Genomic DNA, 22,500 nt, shown 5'->3' on the forward strand with positions numbered 1-22,500 from the left:
GACCTGAGGTCCATGTGTGCTCAAGTTTAGAACTTGGATCTCTAGAAATGGAAGTTTCATTCTCCCAAGACCTCTATGAAAAAAACGCAGCAGCTTTCTTCTTAGATTGTGAGAGACACTGTGCTTCATCCTGCAAAAGCCCACGAAACGGCCAACAGTGCCTCGGGTGGACTTTCAATTCACCATCAAGCGTTGGTGCATGAGCCGCATTTCATTAAACTTATCCATGAACCCAGTAAAGCCTGAACCTGCTGACGACTCTTATGCCAGTAAACACTGGGCCAAAGCACTTTCATCCACAAGCAAATGGTAGGGGAGTTCACAAGGACAACTGAGAAAAGGAAAATTCACCAACTTACCCTAGTTCCTATGAACCCTGGAAATCCTGAAATTCCGGGGGGACCAGTCACACCAGGGAATCCTGGTAAACCAGGCAAGCCAGGGAAGCCGATGTCTCCTTTCAGTCCCTTAATGTGACCAGGCTTCCCGGGTGACCCAGGAATTCCAGCCAGCCCCGGAACGCCTTGCATTCCTTGAAGACCTACAAGAAAACCCCGAGTATGTAAAGCCCTGGTGGGGATGCAGCACCCTGCCCTCCAGAAGCTTTCTATTTTGCAGTCCAGGTCAATTTTGCCATTCCAAATGCTGCAAATCTTAAAGCAGCCAAGTGGCTCAAATAATAACTCCCTAGCCCATTTCTAGAGATATTGGGATGTCAGAAGAGTTAAAACACAACTAAAATCTGGCACAAATACAAGGTTGCTTCTGTGAGGAGAAGCTGCTGCTTCTTCAGAGACAGAGAGGTAGAGGCAGCTATGGGGGGCTCAGAGTGGAGGAGGATGGGGAGCCCTCCAGGCCTGACAGCTCAGAAGTCAGCCTGAGCCTGATGATGAGGCCTCACCTTTTAAGCCCAGGTAGCCTTTCAATCCCATAGGTCCTTGATCTCCTTTTTCCCCTTTAATGTCTTTCATTCCTGGCAGGATGACAGGAGGTGGTCCTGGGGGGCCGGGATCCCCTCGGTTGCCTTGAAGGGAACAGAACACAGTCATTTTCCTGGACCACCAGACAATGCAGAAGAACACAGATGGAGAAGGTCTCACAGCCTCTGCTCACCTTCTAAGCCAGAGTCCTGAGCCACTGAGCCACGGGGTGACATATCACCCCCTAACCGGGACGCCTATGAACAGGAGATGAAGCTCTCTAAGGGAGACAAAGTAAGTTGGGGAAATGCTTATTTCCTCTTCCTTTCTTTTTCCTTCCCTCTCTCTTCTCTAACAAGTGGAGGAGATTGGAGATGTGGTTTTATGGTTGTGTTGGGTAATATCAGTAAGTACAGACTACATGGTGGATGAAAGGACCTGCTCCTTTCCTACAGTGCCTGCCAGGAGAATGCAGAGTAATGAGTGGGATAAGATAATATGGATGGGAACTATCAAAGACCAGCTTAGTTTCCACATGGTATTGCATGAAAGAGTATTATTTTTAATTTTTACTCTGATGAGACAGAAATCAAATTTGATCACAAGCAGGAAAGCTCCAAAGAAGGAAGGCTGCTAGTTCAATTCTCTTCCTATGAGCCTCTTGTTTCTTCATGCCCAGCTAAGCCTCAGAATTAATGAAGAGTCAATCACAGTTGGGAAGGTAACAGCAATAAGCTGGTGGAATGCAGCAAGGCAGCTCCTTGCTGTGCTTCCAGGGACTTAATAAATTGGAGGAAGGGTGATGGGGATTCAGGAACCTGAGGGCTAGACTCCTGGGAATTGTGTGTTCTAGGAATCTATCTTCACTGGATGTGAGAGCAGTTGGTAGGTGAAATATGGCTGAATGAAAATAATTTAGTTTCATTAGTCAAACATTTATGGAGCATTTAGTGCCTGGCTAGATATCGAGGGGATCAATTGTCCCTGCCCTCAGAGAGCCCACATTTTAGTGGAGGGACAGTCACCCAAATGCTTAACTTCATTCCAAGGAATCTTAAGTAAAAGTTGTAATGGAACAGAAAGGAACATGGTCTAGGAGCCAACAGTGATTTCATTTTTAATTTAATTGTAAAATAACATTTTTATTGTTGTTCAAAGGCCTGAAACTCTAAGTAGTAATAAGATGTTTTGAAAATGCAAGGGTGAGTCAAAAGCTTGGAAAAACCCTGCAATTTCTATTTTGCTAAGAATTTGTAAATATTATAACCTTTTGGGGGAGTAATTAATTTTTAAAAAAAGCTTTATTGAGATATAATTCATGTACCATAAAATTTACCCATTTAAAGAGCACAATTCAATGATTTTTCAGTGTATTTACAGTAGTGAGTCTAACTTTAGAGCATTTTTATCACCCTCAAAAGAAACCCCTGCCCATTGGCAGTCCTTCCCCGGTTCTGCCTTGGCCTCAGTCCTTGGCAACCACAAACTGACTGTGTCGCCACAGCTTTGCATACCCCATTTTATTGTGCTTCACTTTACTGTGCTTCCCAGATATTGTTTTTTTTTACAAATTGAAGGTTTGGCCAACTCTGTGTCAAGCAAATCTATTGGTGCCATTTCTCCAATAGCATGTGCTCACTTTGTGTCTCTGAGTCACATTTTAATTGAGGTATGTCCATTGTTTTTTCTAGATCTAATGCTATTGTACACTTAATAGACTCCATTATAGTATAAACATAACTTTTATATGCACTAGGAAACCAAAAATATTTTGTGACTTGCTTTATTGTGATATTTGCTTTATTGCAGTGGTCTGGAACCCAACTCGCAATATCTCTGACGTACACCTGTAAATGGACTCATACAATAGGAGGCATAATGTTTTCAAGGTCTATCCATGTTGTAGCATGTATCGGTACTTCATTTGTTTTTATTGCTGAGTGATATTCCATTGTATGGGTACACTGCATTTATTTATCCTTGCATCAGTTGGTAGACATTTGGGTTATTTCCATTCTTTGTCTATTGTGGATAATGTGGCTATGAACATTCATGTACATGTTTTTGCATGGACACATGTTTTTATTTCTCTTTGGTTTATACCTAGGCGTGGAACTCTGGGTCATATGGTAACTCTATGTTTAACCTTTTCAGGAACCACTGAGATGTTTTCCACAGAGGCTATACCATTTTACATTCCCACTGGCAATGTATGAGGGTTCCAATTTCTCCACATCCTTGCAACACTTGCTATTAGTAATTACGTTTTTGGAGACTTCTGTGACACTTTCAGAACACAGATTCTGAACAAAAATCATGGAAAATGTTGCTTGTTAGTAATAAGCTTCTGTGATCAGGGAGCTTCACATTTGGGGTCCTGAGTTGCCTGCCCTGTCTGGGCTTGAACCAGCCTCATTCATGTGTACTGTAATTTCTTTTGCATGATGTTATGTCTTTCCACCTGGAATACTTTGTCTTTTTGCAGACTGAGATTTCCTCTTTAGAAGTTACCTTCCCACTGTTTTCCACCTGGCTTCAATTCTTTATGCTTATCATGGTTTAATCATGACTGAATGTGTTTTTCATGACATAATTGGTTATTAATGCAGCTGTCATCTGCTCTTTTTCTTTTGGTTTGGATTAGTCCCTTATCACACTATCACTGTATTGAGGCAGAGATGAAGCCTTCTATTTTTTGTTTGTTTGGTAAGTTTTTTTTTTTAAAAGCAGCTTTAGCTTTAGGGTTTCTGGATTTGGTGGATTCTCAAAGATTCATCCTGAGCAGCACTAAACTACCATGAAAGTGAGTCTTAACGATGAAAAAAGGATAGTAAAGAGGTGGGCACACCTTTAACACCTGGTTCACCAGCCAGACCCTTCAGACCAGGAAATCCAAAAACTCCAGCCTCTCCTTTGTTTCCTGGAAACCCAGGTCTTCCTTTAAGTCCAACCATGCCTTGGAAACCATCCATACCAGGTGAACCTCTGTCCCCTTTGGAGAGAGAGAAAAATGCTGAGTTAGGTATGAATGAAATGGGCAGGTTATTTCAAACTCAATAATCTATAACATTGCAACAGTGTAGCTCTTATGTGAGAAGATGCTAAGATTCTTAACCTAAGATAAGGATTTCCGGTACACCATTTTCTAAGTGAATTGGTCTGCTGACCGAAGTATAGACAGAGGGTTACAGTCAGCCCGCCTTCAGACCGGCCAGTGGAGACAAGATAGAGGCAAATCCTCAGAGGTCAGGAGAAAGACCGAGGAAGATTTGAAGGTCACATAGTTCCATGGGCCCATCAGGAAGAAGTCACAAAGGGCTCCAGAAAGTAATGTTACATTAACACCCTGCAAGGAAACCAAAGGACCACTGGAGAGATTTATCAGTGTGTCTCCAGCAGTATATCCAAGGGACAGAGTGCTCTGCTTCTGGATAAATTGGTCTCAGTTTCTTTGTGTGCAAATAAACCCATTATGGTGACCAACAATTTTTCTTTCTTTTGGGTTTCATATTCACCAAACAGTCTCTTTGATCTGAATCTAGTCTCCTGAGTGGACCTCTCAGCCAAGAGCAGTTCCTCTTAGTAAACTGTCAGTTTGAGGCACATGAGTCACATCTGAGTCCAAGTAGCATCAGCCAGTTTTCCCAGGGTCTGACAGCCACCTGGGGGAGATACAGGCCAAAGCCTCATGACGGGTGATGGAGCTGTCACTAGAGAACTGTCCCAAGTCATAGCCTAATACTTCTTTCCAGATCGTTCTCATTGGTACAATGATTGACACGTTCGCAAGGGTTCTTATTACCTTTTGGTCCAGGGATACCAGGCATTCCGGCCATTCCTTTAAATCCAATGTTTCCTGGATGACCTTTCTCACCCAATGAACCAGGGTCCCCTCTGTCACCAGAGACACCTTTCATCCCCACAGGACCAGGGACACCTATGTCGCCTGGAGCTCCTCTGTCTCCCGGCAGACCTGTCCAAAAACAGGAAGAAGGGGAAGAAAGAAGGATGAACAAATACACACACAGAGTAAACTTCTCTGACGATACTCTTAAGTCATCGAAGACAGAACTACAAAATATAGAGGTGAGCTTTAAAAGTATGACCAGAACACGCAGAAAACCCGCAGGCCTGGCTTTTCTACAGAGGTCTTGATTCAAGCTGGAGGCTAACCTGTGGGATGCAAGTCAAACATGACCTGTGAGATGAACGTGACTTTCCCCACTCAAGCCCTCTTGCCTCTAAAACCCAGGAGCCAAGGCATAGTGATGAAATGATGCAGCAGGAGCAAGTGGGGCACAGCCAATGCTACACCTGGACTTGGCCGCTGCGGTTATTTCTGGGGGACTGCCTGCTTCTCCTGGACATCCACTTGCTCTGATACTAGAGATTAAGTTCTAGGGGGAAGGTCCCCAGTGCATCTGCTAATTAAGCTCCTCCTCCCCATTCCCATCTCCCTGCTCCCATCTTATTATTTTCACTTTAACTAACTTCCCAGCTCACACCTGTCCCCAGGCCTCTCCCCACTCCAAGCCTTTCCATACAAAGCTGCCAGGTGGGTTCCTAAAATGCTTTCTTAACACACTCTTCTGTTAAAAACGGTCAAGGGTACTCCTTTGCCTAGGGGGAATCAAACTCCTTAGTGACATTCAATGCCATCTCAACTTTAGCCTCAATCTCCCTCTCCAGGGTACCGCTGATCTCAAATGAAACGTTCTAGCCCAGCCAGGTCGGGGTGATCCCTTGCAAAGCTTCCCTTAGGCACTGCTGCCTCTGCTTGTGCAGTTCCCCTTTCCCAGAAGGCCCTGATCCTGCCCATTTTCCACATGGCACCAGTCTCATTCCTTCCAAAGCTATTCCAGCTTACTCGGCTTCTCTGCTTCCTCTGAAACACTTGGACACTCTTGGTCTCGGTCATTCTTTTGGCTTGCCCCGGTCAAATACGTGCCTTTTTTATGTGTGTTATTTTCTCCCCAGCTAAAACGTAAGCACCTCTAAGACAGGGTTTACATGTGGCTCTTATTATGCACCACATGGTGCTTTGTGCTCAGTTATATTTGGTAATTGAGAATAGAGAGGGACCTCAGAATATTGAAACAGAAGGAGTCAAATCTCCTGCCCAGGATTTTTGTCACCCTGTGAAACTAGTGGTTAGCATGGGCCCCTGAGGGGTCCAGCACCCACCCTACTCAAGCCCTGGGTTTCTGGAGGCGGCTTAGGCTACTCCTGGGTGAGTCCGGAGGCTGATGTGATTGGCAGCATATCCTGGTTTATATACAGTTTATGTGTGGTACAGCAATTCCCTAGCACAGACTGACAGAGGTCCTTGGACAAAGTTGTCAGTGGACAGCAGCAAAATGAGAAAATTAAAGGGAAGGTTGGGAGCTTTTCCAAAACTAAATTTATTCAATTTAAAACACTGTCTTTTATTGAGCAGTTATGTCTTTCCTACTTTTTAATATTATACTAGCCTTTTGTGAAATGATGGTGATAGTAGATAACACTTGAAAAATTATAACTTGACAAAATAAAAAGTTACAAAACCTTTATTGATTATGCCAAACCATGTTGAAACGCCACTGATCCACGATTTTCAGAAGTCTGGGGACCACTGCTCTTTTGAGCATGCTGGGGGAGCTTTCCTTGCCCCTAAGCTGTCCCCCTGACATCCTCAGCTCCTCCTTTGCCTTCCACTCTTACTTAGCCTTTGTGGGATCTGCCAGGCCTCTCAGTGGGGAGACCCCCAGATGCCAGAGGGTCCCCAGTTTCATCTCCTTGCATTCCCTGCTCCCACTGCCTCATCTCCATATTTCTCCTGAAACAAGGTGTCTTCTTTTCGGTCCCCAAACTCATGTGACTTACAAGAAACAAATATTAACTTCTCGCCAACCTTTTAGGGACTCCTTGGTTCTGCTGCAGAACAGTGATTCTGAATGTTTTCCCTATTGAAATCTTACCTAGAATACCAATATATAAAACATACACATCTGTTTAAATCTTCTCAGGCTATTTCTCAGGATGTTTAAATCTTCCTTGTTTGCTGAAATAGGTGTCCTCTATTTGGAATCCCCACAGCACTCAGGAGGGGAGGGGGGTTCCTTGGAGCACAGTTTAAGGGTGGTGCTGGGTCAGTCATCAGCAGTGAGTGAGGACCTGATCCCTTTATGGGGAGCTGGATTCTCACCTTCAAAGCCTGGGACTCCTGGTGTCCCCAAGGGCCCCTCTGGGCCAGCAGCTCCTGGGAACCCATGTTGTCCTGGAGGCCCGGGCTGGCCTGGCTGGCCGGAAGGTCCTGGGAAGCCAGGCTGACCCTTCAGCCCCGGCATCCCAGGCATTCCCTGGCTTCCTGCAGGGATCAGAGAGACAAGAGCTGTGAGGCCAACTCCATACAGTGGATTACAAACAACGTCTACCTCCTTAGGCCTATTTTATAAAAATAATATTTTTTTTTTCTGGATTGTAGAAAATCTGCACAATACAAATAAGTGTAAAGGAGAAAATCAAAGTAACTCATGCTATTACCCAGAGATAATAACTAGCATCTTGTTCTGTTTCCTTCCTGTCTTTTTTCTAGCCATAGAAATATGCTTCGAAATATGTCTTTGCAGAATTATCACACTCTAAGTACAATTTTAAATCTAGCTTTTTTTCACTTGATGTTATATTTTGAGCATTTCCCCCCAATTTAAAAATATTCTTGGCAAACATTATTTTAAATGTTTAGTTTAGTTTTTTGGATGCATTGGTGTTTTTTTCCCTCCCATTTTCTTATTTGTAAAAATAGTGTTGTGAGGAATAGATTTTTTTTTTTGTATGTACATCCATGCCCATGTTATAGATAATTTCTTTAGGGAAATGCCCTAGAAATTGAATTAGTTGTTCAAACCAAACACTAATTTAATGCTTTTTAATACACACTATGACACTGCATTCAGTCTGCACCAATTTTCTCATGTATCAGTGTCTTCCCTGGCATTGAGTGCTAGCATTAAACAAACAAAAACCTGGCACGTCTGACTGGTGAAAATTGGTATACCAGCTGTATTAGTTTGCATGTTTTTGATTACTAGTTATATTCTTTTCTTGTAGTTTTTGATTTTTGATGAAATTTTTGTTCTTGGTTTATGTTTTGCTTTGGGGATTTTGATAATTTTCTTAAAGATTTTAGTGTTCCTTATATATATTAGCTAATTTTTCTTCATAGCTATTGTAAAATTAGATATGAAGCCCAACTCTGCTGCTCAAATTTTAATTTTCTTTTTGACATGTAGAAGATTAACATTTGTATGCAAATTTTTTTATATTTTGTTCATGCTTGTGCATTTGTGTATGGATGTGTCTGTGTGTGTGAGAGAGATTTCTTCCCTTGATGCTATGTGTGGAATACCCTTCACTACTCAGAGGTCAGCTAACTATGAACCTATATTTTCTAGTTTTTTCAAAATTTAAGTTTTTTCTTTATGCAATAACTGCCTAGACCATGTTATATTTGGGCATTTCTCCTTTTCTTCTAGGAACTTAAAGTCTATGATAGTTATCATATAGCCAATAACTATAGAATTACCAACCCCTGGCATTTACACCATGTTTCTCCATTGATTTTCAGGTATCTTGTCCAATTTGATCCCTCTAACAATCTTACAAGGTGTGCAGGGCTGTCCTGAAGGAAGGGGGCACACAGATGGGGAAAACAGAGAATAGAGGGGAAAGGGCATTCATGAAAGGCACTAAGTCAGTCTTTGACCAACCCAGAACTAGAAGTCAGGCTTCCTGATCCTCAACCTTGTGACCTAGTTACCTGATTAGGTAAACCGGCACTGGAGAAAGGAGCGGATTCTAAGCAGAAGTCTGAAAAGGAGATTCTTTGAGACACATGGATGCATATATTCTCACATACTCCAGTTTTACTGTCTGAAATGAGGACACATATTTTGGCTTTCTATCTTTAGAGTTAACAGCTCCAGGGAAAATCTGATTGCTAGTGGGTGCTAATGGTCTAGCAAGAGTGAGGAGGGAGTGCTGTCGGCTGTACAATTTTAATGGGTAAACTTGAGATTCTTGCTGCAGATAACTTCTGTTCATCGACAAGGGCAGCCATGCACAGGTTGATGGATAGACACGAGTTCAAACACTCCTAACCAACTTAAGATCCTGGGTGAACTGAGGGAACTGAGCAAGTAAGATAAGCAGAGTTGAGGCCCCTGGATTGAGGATGCCAAATGTCTGTTTCTGGAGTATTTCCCCTAAAAGAACAGTCAGTAGATAGGATTGGCTATGAGTAAATGGGTGTGAAAATTACTGCTACTTCTAGGGTTGCCTAAAAAAATCAGATATTGGGGTGCTTTACTCTTTTAATTGCCTATTGTGATTATTCCTTGGGAGCTGAATATTTTAGGTCAATTTCCATTTATAGATCTATTGAAAAAGGAACCACCACACACAAAAAAACACAAAAACAAAACAGCTTCCCTTCAGCTAAATAAAATCTATTCTGTGAGCTTGGGTGTCTACTTTATTCAGAAAGTGTTGCTCAGAGATACATGTATCATTTCTATGTTTCTTTTTACCTGGCTCCTCACAACCAATCAAGCCAGAAGCAGGACTGGGCACACTGAACCCCTGACATCAGTAAGCATTTTGGTACAATGTGTCATTTGGAAGGTGAGACAGTTACTTAGGAGTTTTGATGTTTTGGAAGCTAGGACTTTTAAAAAGCAGAATATTCTGCCTAAACCAGGCTTAGGAAACTTGGCATAAATTTGATATAGAAAGTAGTGGAGACCTTAATAAAGTATTTAAAATAAACCAGCTATAATTTTTGTTTTTATGCTTAAGCATTTTGAAGCCTGAAGGAAATATGTAAGCTTTTAAAAAAATCTACCAGAAGTATAAAAATAGCTAGGGGCACAGTTTTTACAGTTGGATTGCGAAACAGATTGATCACAGAATCGCTGACACAAGTAAGTACACACCCTGCTTGGCCTTTCATTAGTGCTGCAAGTGTCACTCATTTGAATAATCACGAGGCAAGGCTAAAGCAGAGAACACTTCTTTTCAGTGCTATGGATTCCTCAATCTCTAGATAATGGTAGATTTATACTTTATATTTTATAATTGACACAGAGTCAGTAAAGTTGGCAAAGGTAGATCCCAGACAGCTCGGCATGGAGCCTCCATTGCCTTGATGATTTAATCTAATGGTTTTCACTATCTGACTTGGTCTTGGGCTCGGTGGTTCAGGGGTGTGAGTGTGAGCATGCACGTGTGTGTGTGTGCATGTGTGTGTGCATTTGCGTGTCTGCTCTACCCTTCTTGGGCTCTTTTCCATTCTTTCTTTGGGCCTCCTCCCAGCTTCTCAGACCCTAAAGAATCTCTCCATGGGCAGTGGCACTGTGCTGGATGGTTCTACTAGGCAGTATCAGCAGCTGAAGTGCTGATCAGTGTCATCACCCTCAAAGTCCACCTGCCCTGGGTCCCACTCCCCTTAAAGCCTTGCCAGGAACCTGACAAGCTAATTCAAAAACTAACTCATGCTCATGAGCTTAAAGGGTCCACCTGCCTGTTAAGAATTATATTTAATCAGATGCTGAGTATCTTCAGCCAAAGGGTGTCTGACCCAGGAGCCTCACAGCAGAGTCAGTGAGAAGAGATATTAACTTCCTGCCATCACATACAAAGCCCACATTCTGCCTGGGGTTGGGATGCCAGGACTGATGATAGTTCCTACAGTCAGTAGATCAAGTCATGGTTTGGATCCTTTATTTTCATTTTTGATTTGAAACATAAATTGGATGACACTTCCTACATTTCAATAATCTAGCCATCTCCAGTGTGTGGTTTGCTGAATATAAATCCTTACTACTCAGTAACACATGCTGCATTAAAGTGAGTGCGTTTGGGGTTCTTAATGCCAATTTTGCATAAAGTGGATTAGACGTAAAGCAGTCTGATGCCATGTTCACTCACCAAACAATTAGTGGTACTTCTACATTCCTAAACACAAATTGAAAACATTGTAAACAAATTGTTTAAATTTTTTAAACCAATCAATTAAGTTGCCTTCTGGATTATTATCTTCCTCCTTAACCTGTAACTAAGCATGACCACACCCATCTTTTCTTCATTCCTACCATAAAATTCTATTGAAAAAAGTTACAAGCCTTCCATAGTGATTCACATGCAACCAGAAGACAGAGTACATTTGTTTAATCATATTTGTAAAAGGCATCAAATGGCTGCCCTTTCCTGGCTATAGAAGGTAAACACTGGATCATTAATATTACAATAAATAACATTCTAAAGGAATGCTGGAACTAAATGGAGGGAAGAAAAAGCAAGACTAGTATCATATAGTATTGCCAATTCTTACCAAACTCCCCAGAAGGAATTTCACAATAACCCCTGGGAGTCACAGCTCTGGCAGTAGAGCTGAGAGCTGGGACCGAGCCCGATTGCTTCCTCCTGAGATGATGGCTCACCTCTGAATCCAGCAGTGCCTCTCTCTCCTGGGAGACCTTTCAGCCCGGGGTGTCCGGGCAGTCCAGCATCTCCCCGGGGGCCGGCCTGGGCTCCCAGGACTTCTCCAGGGAGTCCTCTGTCACCTGGTGGCCCCACTGGCCCTGGCAGGCCTGTGGGACCCGGGTGTCCATCGGGCCCAGGGAGGCCCACCGCACCTTTAGATCCTCGGGGTCCCACGAAACCTAAAAGGAAACATGGGTCATTACCACAGCCATGGGTCAGCACTAGGATACCTAAGAGAAGTGTCAGCAGGAGGCTGAAAACTGCAAGGATTTGCAAACAGGGACCTCAGAATGTTCTATTTTGGCTGCAGGCCCTGCCCCTGTTCCCTATCTTGGAATCCACATCTCTCATGGTGTCGTCCTCTGTGCATTACATTTCTTCTGGCTGCCCCTTAAATTTTGGCTAAGGTGAGTAGGGCCTTTAGAACTAACTGCTCCTTGAGCATACAGCTACATAATTTATGGCTCCTGTGAGCTGAAAATAATCACAAAAGAATAACTTCTGTGGGGCCTTCTAGGTTCTGTTTGCAAGTGAGGACAAAGTTCTGTAATGGAAGATCAGAGGGAAGTGAGCATGGCCAGAGCAACCAGAGCCAACATTCTGCTTCCCTTTATCTCCCCAGTAACAGATGCCTCTTCCGTCAGTCATCGCGGCCACACTTTGAAGGGGAATTGATACCCTTCTGTCGTCTGCGCTGTGAAAATCAACCATCACATATTTGGATGGAGAGAGGGTGACTCTCATGTGCTTGACTAGTTGTGGCTTTTGTTGGTGCCAGTGGATCAAATTATCTCATCGTGTTACTTCCCCTTTCAATGCTCTGGACACTGATGTGAACTGAGCTTGAACCTCAGCTGCTGACAGTCACACGTTTGTTCAGAAGGAAAGGTTCTGAGGTCATTACTGACCGTGCTGTGGTATGCAGGAGGAAAGAACTCTGCAAATGTGGGAGTAATGCTCCAAAGATGACTATATGTGAAAGGCTTAAAGACACAAAGGCTCTACGCCGTGTGTTTGGGATCTGAGAAAGAAGGAATTTTCTACCCATGCTGTGTTGTGCATCTAACAAAACAGTATTCAATGAACAGGACTTCGAGAATTTTCTAGGATTGTAAAGCACTAGCCAGGCCTGTGAACTGGAAGATAGAGTAATAGGTACACCAGTGCATGGAACACAGAACAAAAGATCTGGATTTAAACTGAGTATTAACTAGTTGGGATCCCATTTCAAAGATTTAATGACATGATTAACTTGCATAGTGAAGATATATGGTTTTCATGGAAATGTTAAAAACGTTTAATTTGTAATAACTGTAAATGGGGAACTGTGGACTTAAATTCACATATGTGGATGACATATCTGGAATAGGCTTTTTTTTTTTTTTCTGGAAATTTTGAAGTTGGTCATTTAGTTTTCTTCTGTGTGTAGTGTTGGAAGTACAGGATATTTAAGTACCGTAAAAAGAGTGTGTATTTAAAAAATCGAATAGATCAGTTCCTCATTTACCCCTTCCTTCTGTTCTACCCCTGTCTCCCTGTTCACTTAAGGAATTCCACAATATGGAGCAGCCTTTCTACCCACAGGGCCAACTGCCCAAAGCACCTGTTAATGGGTACACACCATTCATTCTCCACTACAGTAGAATTCTGTATCAAGTTCATGATCAATTGGCTTTGCACTCCAATTATGATTACTAGGTACTCTCTATATTCAAAACAAGGAGATATTAACAAATTATTGTCTTTTCAAAATAATTAACAATTAAACTTAGCATATGTGATAACATCCAAGTGACGAAGCTAAAACTTCTAAATATTTAAATGGCTCCAGGAGCTTAACAAAATGATAGTGGACTAATCATCTGGTGTGGAGTCATGAAAACTTTTCTTTGCTTCTCTCCAGTGCAGGTCTTATCAGCCCTGATAAGATACAGAAAGCATGCCTATCACTTCTGCAAAACACGGAGAGATGAGTAATCAGAAAGGCAGCAGGATCAAGATCAGGATGATCTCCATGGGTTGGAACACCCAGTTGAGCAAGATAAAAACTATCAGGGAAGGAGGCAAAGTTCTACACTTTGGTTAACGTCATCATCCAAGGATGATCCGAGGAAGGGGATGAGGTAACAGTCAACTGATATTTGCTGAAAATACTTGCTAAGTGTCTAACGCTTAGGACACAACAGCCCCACTGTTCTCTGTGGCATTCCAGACACGTGAAGTGTTTTATTCAGTTTCTGGATCCCAGTTTGAAAGGAAAGCTGACAAGCCAGAGGGCAATAAGAGAGAAACTGGAATTCTGAGGGCCTGGAAATTATGTCATAAAAAGAAAGTATACATTCCTGGGATAAGTTCTGCCTGGACATGGGATGGCTGTGGAGAAATATGACCACTGTCTTCCACTGTGTGTGAGGGGTGGTTATGAGGAGGAAGTAGACCTACCCAGCTCAAGGAATAACCAAGTAAGAACTTACTGGGAGGCAGACTTCGCCCCAAGAAAGGAAGACCCTCCCAGCAATAACAGGGGCTCAGTGTTTCACAGGTCACAGGTTATAAGCAATTCCACTGGGGGCTCAAGAACTCCCAGCCGGGATCCTCTGGAAGGATGGTTGACATTGGGTGGAAAGCTGGTCTTAGTGACTTCTAAGGTTTCGTTTAGGCAACACAATTCTAAAACATGTGAGCCTCTGCAAACAAAATGATATGATGCTGCAGCACTCACACAGTTTTAGTTATAACCACAAATGGACAATTGTGTTTGGGGACGATGAACTACACTGGAGAATATGCTAACATTCAAGCATATACTTTCAATTTTTCACCACAACTCGTTACTGGAAACATATTCACTTTTCTCCATATATAGTTAAAAGGCTTTAAGCTTTTTTAGCCACTAAACGGCTTCCATATTTGCTGTGCAAAATGTAGATGGAATTGTTAGAACTGTTTACCCAGACAAGCTGGAAATTGAAGAGTGAGCAGGCAAAGCATAGAAAGGCAAAACATGGATGTTCTTTGGATAATAGTTGGTGAGTGACCAGCAAATTGTGAATTAATGAAGGGCAGGCCATCACTGCAGATAATAACCTTAGAAGAGACTAACATCATCCCGTCCTTAAAATGTTTAATATCAGCCAGAGGAAAAAAATCTTTCTGTATTATCTGGAGCACCTATAATACCTCTTTTTTTACTGCAAGGTCTGTAGGTAACTTCTGAAAAATTCCAGTATGTGCTAAAACAATAATAGTGATGAAAAAGTAAAATATTTTACATCTCTCATGAATAAGTACAAAAGTTGTAACCAAATATTTGTTGAAATAGTTTCTAAGTGTTAAAAGATAATAGAGCTGGGTATCTCTGATCACAGGTTATTTTCCAAACCTAAGGGGCTGAATGGAGGTTCAACCCTGGCCTACCTGGGGGTCCTGGATATCCTTCCCGACCTGGATCTCCTGGAAAACCCTTGAGCCCTGGAGGTCCATCAGCTCCTGAGAATCCTGGTGTTCCTTGGAGGCCTTTGGTACCTAAACAACCCAAACAAACCATAAAACAAGTCAGTTTCCCATAAGGAAGCCCCACCAGTAGATTAATGGAATATAATCAGATTCTACACTTGACCTAAGTCCTCTAATGAAAATGGGAAATGATGAGACTGGGAGATGTCAGAGCAGCACCTATGGGATTATAGAATGATTTTCAGTCTTTAAAAATCATGTTTAATAATATTAAATGTTAAGTTTCTAGAGTATACGAAGGGCTCAGGATCTGAGGTCAGAAAGCCTGGGTATGAATCCTAGCTCTACCTCTACTATCTTTGTGACCTTGAACAAGTTACTTAAGTGCTCTGTGCCTCAGTTTACCCATCTGTAAAATGGAGAAAATAATAATACCTACTTCATGAGGTACTGTGAGGAGTAAATGAGAAAACTCTCATCAAGCATTTGAACAGTGTTTGACACACAGTGCGAGCTCAATAAATGTCCTTATAATTAAAAGATTGGTGTTCTCACTAATGTCACAAAACTGAACTTCCACACTTTTTCATTTCTGCTCCCAGCTTTTCTTCAGGAAGGGGATGCTGTGTGACACAAACCCACCCTTCCCTTCTTGGAAGAGGTGGTGCGGACGGCAGCAGGAAGAGGGAAGCGTCAGGTATGAAGCATGCAAGGGGTTTAAAGTTATTTGGGGAGTCCTGTCTACGAAGTAAAAAATAATTAGCCTTGGCAGGGTGATGGCGTGGTTGTCACAGAAACCCAGAACCTGACTTTGGAGCCTAGTGCCAGTGATTGAGCCTCAGATTATGTTTCCAATCCAGTTGTAAGCCTCAGGTGTGGTCTTCTCTGATCATCAGGGACTCAATTCCTAGAAAGTTCTTTCATAAGCCAAGGTCTGCAAACACACTGAGCACAGGTTCCTTAAAAACAGGGAATTGTTAGGAAACTTGTCTCCTCTTTGGCACTATCTCCACCAGATACATTGTCAGTGTCAAGAGACATGAGATCAGAAGCATCACTGGCTGGAGCTCAGTGGACCCTTTGTCATGAATCCCTGGCTAGGCCTAGGAGGATCTCCTCATCGTGGACGATTTGTACAGGAAGAGGGGGGTCAAGAACGGGGCTCCTGAGACCAAACGACGACTTTCTACTTCACTGAAGGACAGTCTGCAAGCAACAAACCAGGCAGAAGGAACCTAGCAAGCTGAATGACTGGGAGAGGATGCTGCCCAGTGAGCAGATCCACTGACGGTGACAAGCACAGGCCTGCTCTCATATTCCTAAGGTTTGGTCAGTCAGTGGAGTTCTCAGCCTTTTGCCTGTGGCAGCCCCTAACTCTGGCTCTGTACTCAGGCTTCACTTTAGAAATCTTCTGAGGAGTTTCTGAAAAAATACTGATGCCTGGGTCCTCCAGGGTCCCAGCCCAATCGTGTTCAGTCAGATTAAGTGTATCCAGTGTCGTGTTAACCACTCTTTTCTATTTCCTCACACACAGCTGAGGAAACCTGAGAACATCTGCTGTGAGGAGCAAGCGTGTAGACATGGTCAGAGTTTAGCCTTCTGGTGCTGCTGAGCCAGCCCTGTCTTTCTCCTGACACTGGGGAGCTCTGGGCTCAGAGAGGGAGCCCTGACATTCTTGTTATTGGCTTCAGCCCAGAAGATTCACCAGGAGCTTCCTGGCTTCTGCTTCTTTACTTCCTCTATGCCTCCTCATCCTTCTTTAATAAAAGGACAAAAAAAAAAAAAAAAAAAAAAAAAAAAGATAATGTATGTTTTCCCAAGTCTTTGTTCAAAATTTGGAATGTAAGTACAACCAGGTTTAAAAATTCCTTTTTTTTTTTTACCCCCTACTAGAAATTTCTATTCCTAAAGTAGTTAGTTTTGCCTGGATTTACATGGGTGTAGAGTCTCTATCTTTGTTGACATACCTATGCCCCAACTCTATTAGCTGGTGCTAATATTTACCAGGCTAGCTGTTATATTCTGACCTCGTGACCTCAATAAAAATGTCTTTTCCAAATGAGACAGCTCATTCATATACTAGAATTGGTGGTTTGCTCTGCCTGGCTGAATTCTGCACAACACCCTAAATTGACTGAGAATATGTTCCATCCAGGTTATAAAATGATGCTGGTTTCTCAATGAGGAATCCAGCTTATGAAAAATAAATCAAGGCAGAAAGGGAAGTGTGAGGATGAGGGAGTGTGAGAAGGGGAATCAGAGAATAAGATTGAGGTGCTGTATTCCACAGCGAACGTGGCTACTGACTCAGTGGGAGGAAAAAACAAAAAGCACCCGGAGATTCTCAGATTTCTAGGAATAATTACATGGACATTGAAGCTCCTAAATCATGGGCTCAGTGTGCATTTTGGGATAAATGACATTTACATTCCATAACAAAATCAATAAGAATGGAAAGGTTTCCCAGTTACTGACGTCATGGGGAAGTAAACTCATCAACCTTCTTGCTTAATGCTAGAATATCCCAGGAAAACATTTAGAATATTTGTAGGGAATGAGTATGGAACAACAAATGTGTGTGATCAAAAAGTCATGGGATAACTGTCCACCACATTTCCTGATGTGAGCACAAGAATGGAGCACAGGAATGACTCTTTTTGAAAAAAATCACACTGTATATGCATGTAAAACTTTTCCACCTTACTCATGCCCTCCAAAATGCATTGACTATCCAAAACTTCCCATTAATAAAATTATCCACTTAGATCTCCCTGGTGTAACACAATACTTTCAAACAAACCCTTAAACTTGACTGAAGGGCAGGGGAGAGCCAGTGTTAAGAGTCACTTCCAAATATTGTTCAATCTTACAGAAGATTAAGCTTTCCTAAAATTCTGACTGATGAGGAAATAGGAGTTCAATTAAACTTGGTTTTATAGGAATATATATTTCATAACTTCAATATACTTTGTCAATCTATAAAAATAAATGTGATTGATAAACCTAGTAAAAGGCTTTACATCTATGAAGACTTACACGAATATAAAGTCAGATAAACTAAAGTAAAAGACACATTTTTCAAGTTGCTCTGAAGAGATGTATTAGATGAGCTCAACTCATAAGTCAGTTCCTAAAAGGAATCCCTGTCAGGCCTAAAAGGAATTTTAATTAAAAGGGAAAACAGGACACAAACACCAATATACTGCCTTTGAAATCCATTGACACTTCAAGAAAATAAGATATCTCACTCCTGTGAGATCAATATGTGCAGGAAGCATTAAATATAATTTTTTTAAGCTGATGAATCATTATTTTAAAACTTGATTCAAATTTTAAAACATCCCTATGGTACACAAATGAATTTGGCTTTAGGATCCCAGACCCTGTGAAAGGGTTCTGCTTTAGTAAGAATGAGGAAGATGAGAGATAGACAGATGAGGGACCTAGTTAGATATTAGATTCTAACAGCAAAATAGGGGTAGGGAATGCCATGTTTCTATAAATGGTAAAGACTTTCAAAATTCTAAAAAATCTTTCAAACATTCCCAGGGATCAAGGGCTTACAACTGTAGTTCAACAGAAACCATCAAACTCTAAAATCTCAAGGAAGCTGTTTACTAAACTATCATAGTTATGAAAGCAAACTGACATAACACTTTAGACTGTGGGCTGTGTATGTTTACTATCCACGTCAGTGTTTAGCAAGAAGCAAATTATCTTTCTATTCAGGGACCGGTGCAGAGTTTAACTTAAAAACAAAAGAAAGAGAAGGCAGTTTATACATTGCTGATGTCCAGAGAATATTGTTTTTTCACATTTAATTTTAGGCTTGTTGCACATTTGAATGATCATCATGTGGACTAAGTATTAGTCTATCAGAAATATTGACTCTTTTAACCTATGACCTCATTAAGCTTCATTTCTTCAAAATAAGTTCACTAAAATCCTCTTCCCCTAACCCCAACTTATGTATTCCTTCCACCCAGTTACTGCTGAAATCTAGCCCACTGCAGAATCTGAGAACCCTCGCACCCCAAAACCCTCTCCCACAGGAACTGTCACCCAGTTTGAGGACTGCTGCATCAGGAAACATCTTGGACTCCATTGATGGACAGACTTCTTCTGAGTTACAGCAGGGAAAAAAGGTCAAAGTCTACCACAGTGGGTGAAGGAATGAGGAAGATACATGGGCAGTTCTTAGAAAACAACACCAGGGACATTTAACTCTGTTTCATGGTGCAAATGATAATTCTGCATTTTGTCCCACCATCTGCAGATCCCGCACTGTGCAACTTGAAGATGCCTTTAAAGTTCAGGACACACACAGGAAGTTAGTATGCATTTCCTGTTTTGAGGGTTGTTTATGCTACTCTCTATCTTGCACTGGCTTAGCCCTTTATAGTCTATATAGTACCTCAACCACAGTTGAAGAGCATCATTTGTGAAGTAGGAAGAGTCTAGAACACCTGTCTTCATCTGTTTTATAGGTGAGGAGACTAAGTTCCAGAAAGAAAAAGTGATCTGTCCAAGGCCACACTGCTAATTAGCAGTAAAACTAGGGCACTGACACAGATTTTTCTGACTGCACGTCTCCCACTCTCCACACGGGATTATCTGAGTGACTCCGTTAGTGAGGTGATCAGGGTGCCTTGCTTTGCCCTGTCCCAGTCAGCCGAGGAGAGAGATTAAACAGACCATCTCCTTGAGCTGACCTTCCACTGTGCTGGTTGAAGAACCGATTGTTTTTTTGTTTTACTGACATAGACAACATGAATTCCTACAGTGGTGCTTTCTCATGGCTTAAATTCCATCTTCTGCTTAAGGTGATCAGAAGGCATGGTTGGAATGTCCTCTGCTTTGTGTGTCCTGCTACTTATTCACCACCATGGAAACACTAAAATCCACTGGTGAACGAAATCCAAATCAAAGGCAGGCATCCCAGAGCAGCTGTGGTCTCTCAGTCCCATCTCTGAGGCTCTGGAAATGCCACGCCACGGAGTGGGCAGCCAAGCGTGACTCTAGAACCCGGGCTCTGTTAAAGAGACCCCTTCCACACATTCCCATGGGCTCTGTCACTGGGGTGATCAGTCTGCCCAGCAGATAAAAGTCTTGTTCTAGAGACAAAATTCAAAAGAAAGAATCTTCTCCCATAAGCTCTTCCCCTATACCCTGGGACATAAAAGGGAGAAAACAAAAATACACAAAGAGGAAAGCTTCCTTTCCAGTCTTAAAGAGGAGGCTTCTCTGTTAAGAAATAAGCCCTGATTCTAAATCTCTGTCACCATATATGTGTACACTAATGTTTATGTCATTTCTGACAAACAGCTGCTGGGGGTGAGTGTTTTTTTTTTGACAGGAACTTTCTTCTTTAAGCCTAGGATTCAACTAGGTGTCAATTACCACCTGCATTTTTTTTTTTTTTTAAATAGCCATGAGTAATAGTGTGCTTCCAGTAGAAAGTTTCTATAGTTTCCTATAGAAACTGTAATAGTTCATGGTAGACTGTCAAGGTGGCAGAACACTGCAATATCCTGGGGTAGAAAGAAGTGGAGTGGGGCAGAGGAAAGATGGAGAAGAGGGAAGAGAAAAATGAAGACGCGAAGAGGAAGACTGGACATGCTCTCAAATTCACCGAAGGACATCACCTGGGGGGCCTGGTGGTCCCAGCACGCCTGGCAGTCCCTTGGGCCCTCCAACACAACCTGGGAAGAGAGAGGAAAAGAGATGAGCTGAAGCCATCTTTGATATTGAGTCTCATGGCTTTGGATAGTGCTAAAGTCAAAAAACAACGGCCATACAAAAAGGCTGCTGTTTTATGATTAATTATGTAATTAATCTTGGTTTTGATGTAAATAAGTTTAAATCCATTGTGGGATGAAATCAGAATATTAATATAAAATGCAAATCAAGTAAGTACAGTGAAATAAAAGCTAGTACTGTGCTGGCAAATGATTCATTCTCTCATTTAGAGCAAGAGCCTCAGCACAGACTGAATTAATTTGGGTCTTCTCTGATTAGTCAATGTGAACGTCTTTCCTTTGTGTGGAAATCTCTATTACTGGATGAAGACAGCTTATGATTTCAAAAGAAATTCTCCAGCTTTCCCTTTGTGACTTTGTATACTTTTAGAATTAACCACAGCAATTAACTGCTTTGAGCAGAGCAAGATTAAACTAGAGCTGCAGCCATTCTGGTTGCATGGCTAGTGAGCACTGACATTGGAACAGGGGTATTTTGTTGGCTGGCTTTCGTCCAAGAAAGCCCCCTTGCTAGCACAGTATTTCTGGGAGATATCTTTTGTCTGTTTGCCTGAGAATCTGGGCCAGACTCCCATATCTTGGCCTGACTTAACGGCCAAAGTTTGCAGAGAGCTTTAGCCTCCTTTACTTTTAACTCAGTGCTGGCACGCAAAGCTTTTGTAAGCCCAATTTGGAATGCGCCGACGCTTTTCTGGTTGGACGCCTTTCTTTCTCTATCGGGTTGTTATTCATGTAATGTACTGTTGTTCAGTGTTTATCAAACAACTGCAAATCTGAGTACTCTGTTGGTGCTATGGAAATCAAACACGATCCACTCATTCCAGGCTGGGGGTTTATATTCCAAACTGTTCAGAAAAGGCACAGCCAGGGCCAATGTCTCCAGTAGGCAGAGTGCATGGAACCCACACTGCTTTTAGGGGCTCATGAAATGTTTTAATTTATTTTAAATTAGAAGAAATAATTGAACTTTGACACCTAAAAATGTTTTAATATATAATATGATTGTATCTGTGTTTATATCAATATAGTCATAATTTTAATAGTTTTTATAAAGGAAGGAGCCCATGGAGGCACAAGTCTCTAAGAGCTAGAAGGTCAACGGCACAGCCCTGGGGACCCACACGTACACCAAGGTCTACATCCACACAGGCAATATATTGGTCACTTTCTGGCTTTGATTTTTTTATTTGGGAAATAACTCCAGCTTTACATTTAACTGATAAATAAATAAAAAAACAACTAAGCAATTATAATATTTTTCAAACTAATTCTTCAATATTATCAGCTTCTTTAGTGGTTAAATCCTGAATCAGTATACAAAATAAGGGAAACATTTAGGTGCCTCTTTTAAAAGACCATGTTAGCCTATTTTAACTGAAAGTTGAAGAAAATAAAAACAGCGATAAACTTTTGGTCACTTAAATTACTAAAACAATATAGGCACATCTAACCATATAATACATATTATTTGCAGCTTCATTTCAACCCAAAGGAAAGTTTGGTTTAGTGACCACACTCATGTCTGGTTTTCTATATGAAGATCTTTTAACATGCATTCTAAACTAAGACTTCAAAGGAGCATAGTGACCCAGAGTGAATGATTTAATAGTTAAAGGCTGGAAACTGTAAGATCTTTTAACCGATTTCCATTGAATCACTGGTGAGTAAATATTAAAGTTTTTAGAATACTCTACTCTCCTTTTCTGCTTGTTTTCCCTGTCTTCCCTCTCTTCTGATCATTTTTCTTCTACTATTCTTTAGTAACTTTTTTCCACCCACTTTTCTATTTGGCTGCTTCTCATCTTCAATTTTCTGGTGTGAAAAACTATACGACATCCCCTCTT

General features: G+C 41.7%; 1 protein-coding gene across 1 annotated transcript in view; it reads right to left on the minus strand.

Annotated features, from left to right (window-relative positions):
* Positions 1-22,500, minus strand: part of COL4A2 (collagen type IV alpha 2 chain) — a 213,807-nt gene that overhangs the window by 23,418 nt on the left and 167,889 nt on the right. The window contains exons 27-34 of the mRNA XM_037799948.1: positions 20,543-20,599; positions 14,859-14,966; positions 11,399-11,620; positions 7,105-7,266; positions 4,723-4,893; positions 3,769-3,912; positions 902-1,024; positions 360-541 (exon numbers count right to left, since the gene is read on the minus strand). Of these exons, the coding sequence (XP_037655876.1) occupies positions 360-541; positions 902-1,024; positions 3,769-3,912; positions 4,723-4,893; positions 7,105-7,266; positions 11,399-11,620; positions 14,859-14,966; positions 20,543-20,599 (1,169 nt within the window). The remainder of the gene's footprint in view (positions 1-359; positions 542-901; positions 1,025-3,768; positions 3,913-4,722; positions 4,894-7,104; positions 7,267-11,398; positions 11,621-14,858; positions 14,967-20,542; positions 20,600-22,500) is intronic.

Source organism: Choloepus didactylus, chromosome 12 (genome assembly GCF_015220235.1).
Source record: "Choloepus didactylus isolate mChoDid1 chromosome 12, mChoDid1.pri, whole genome shotgun sequence".
In the NCBI taxonomy this organism is placed as follows: Eukaryota; Metazoa; Chordata; class Mammalia; order Pilosa; family Megalonychidae; genus Choloepus; species Choloepus didactylus.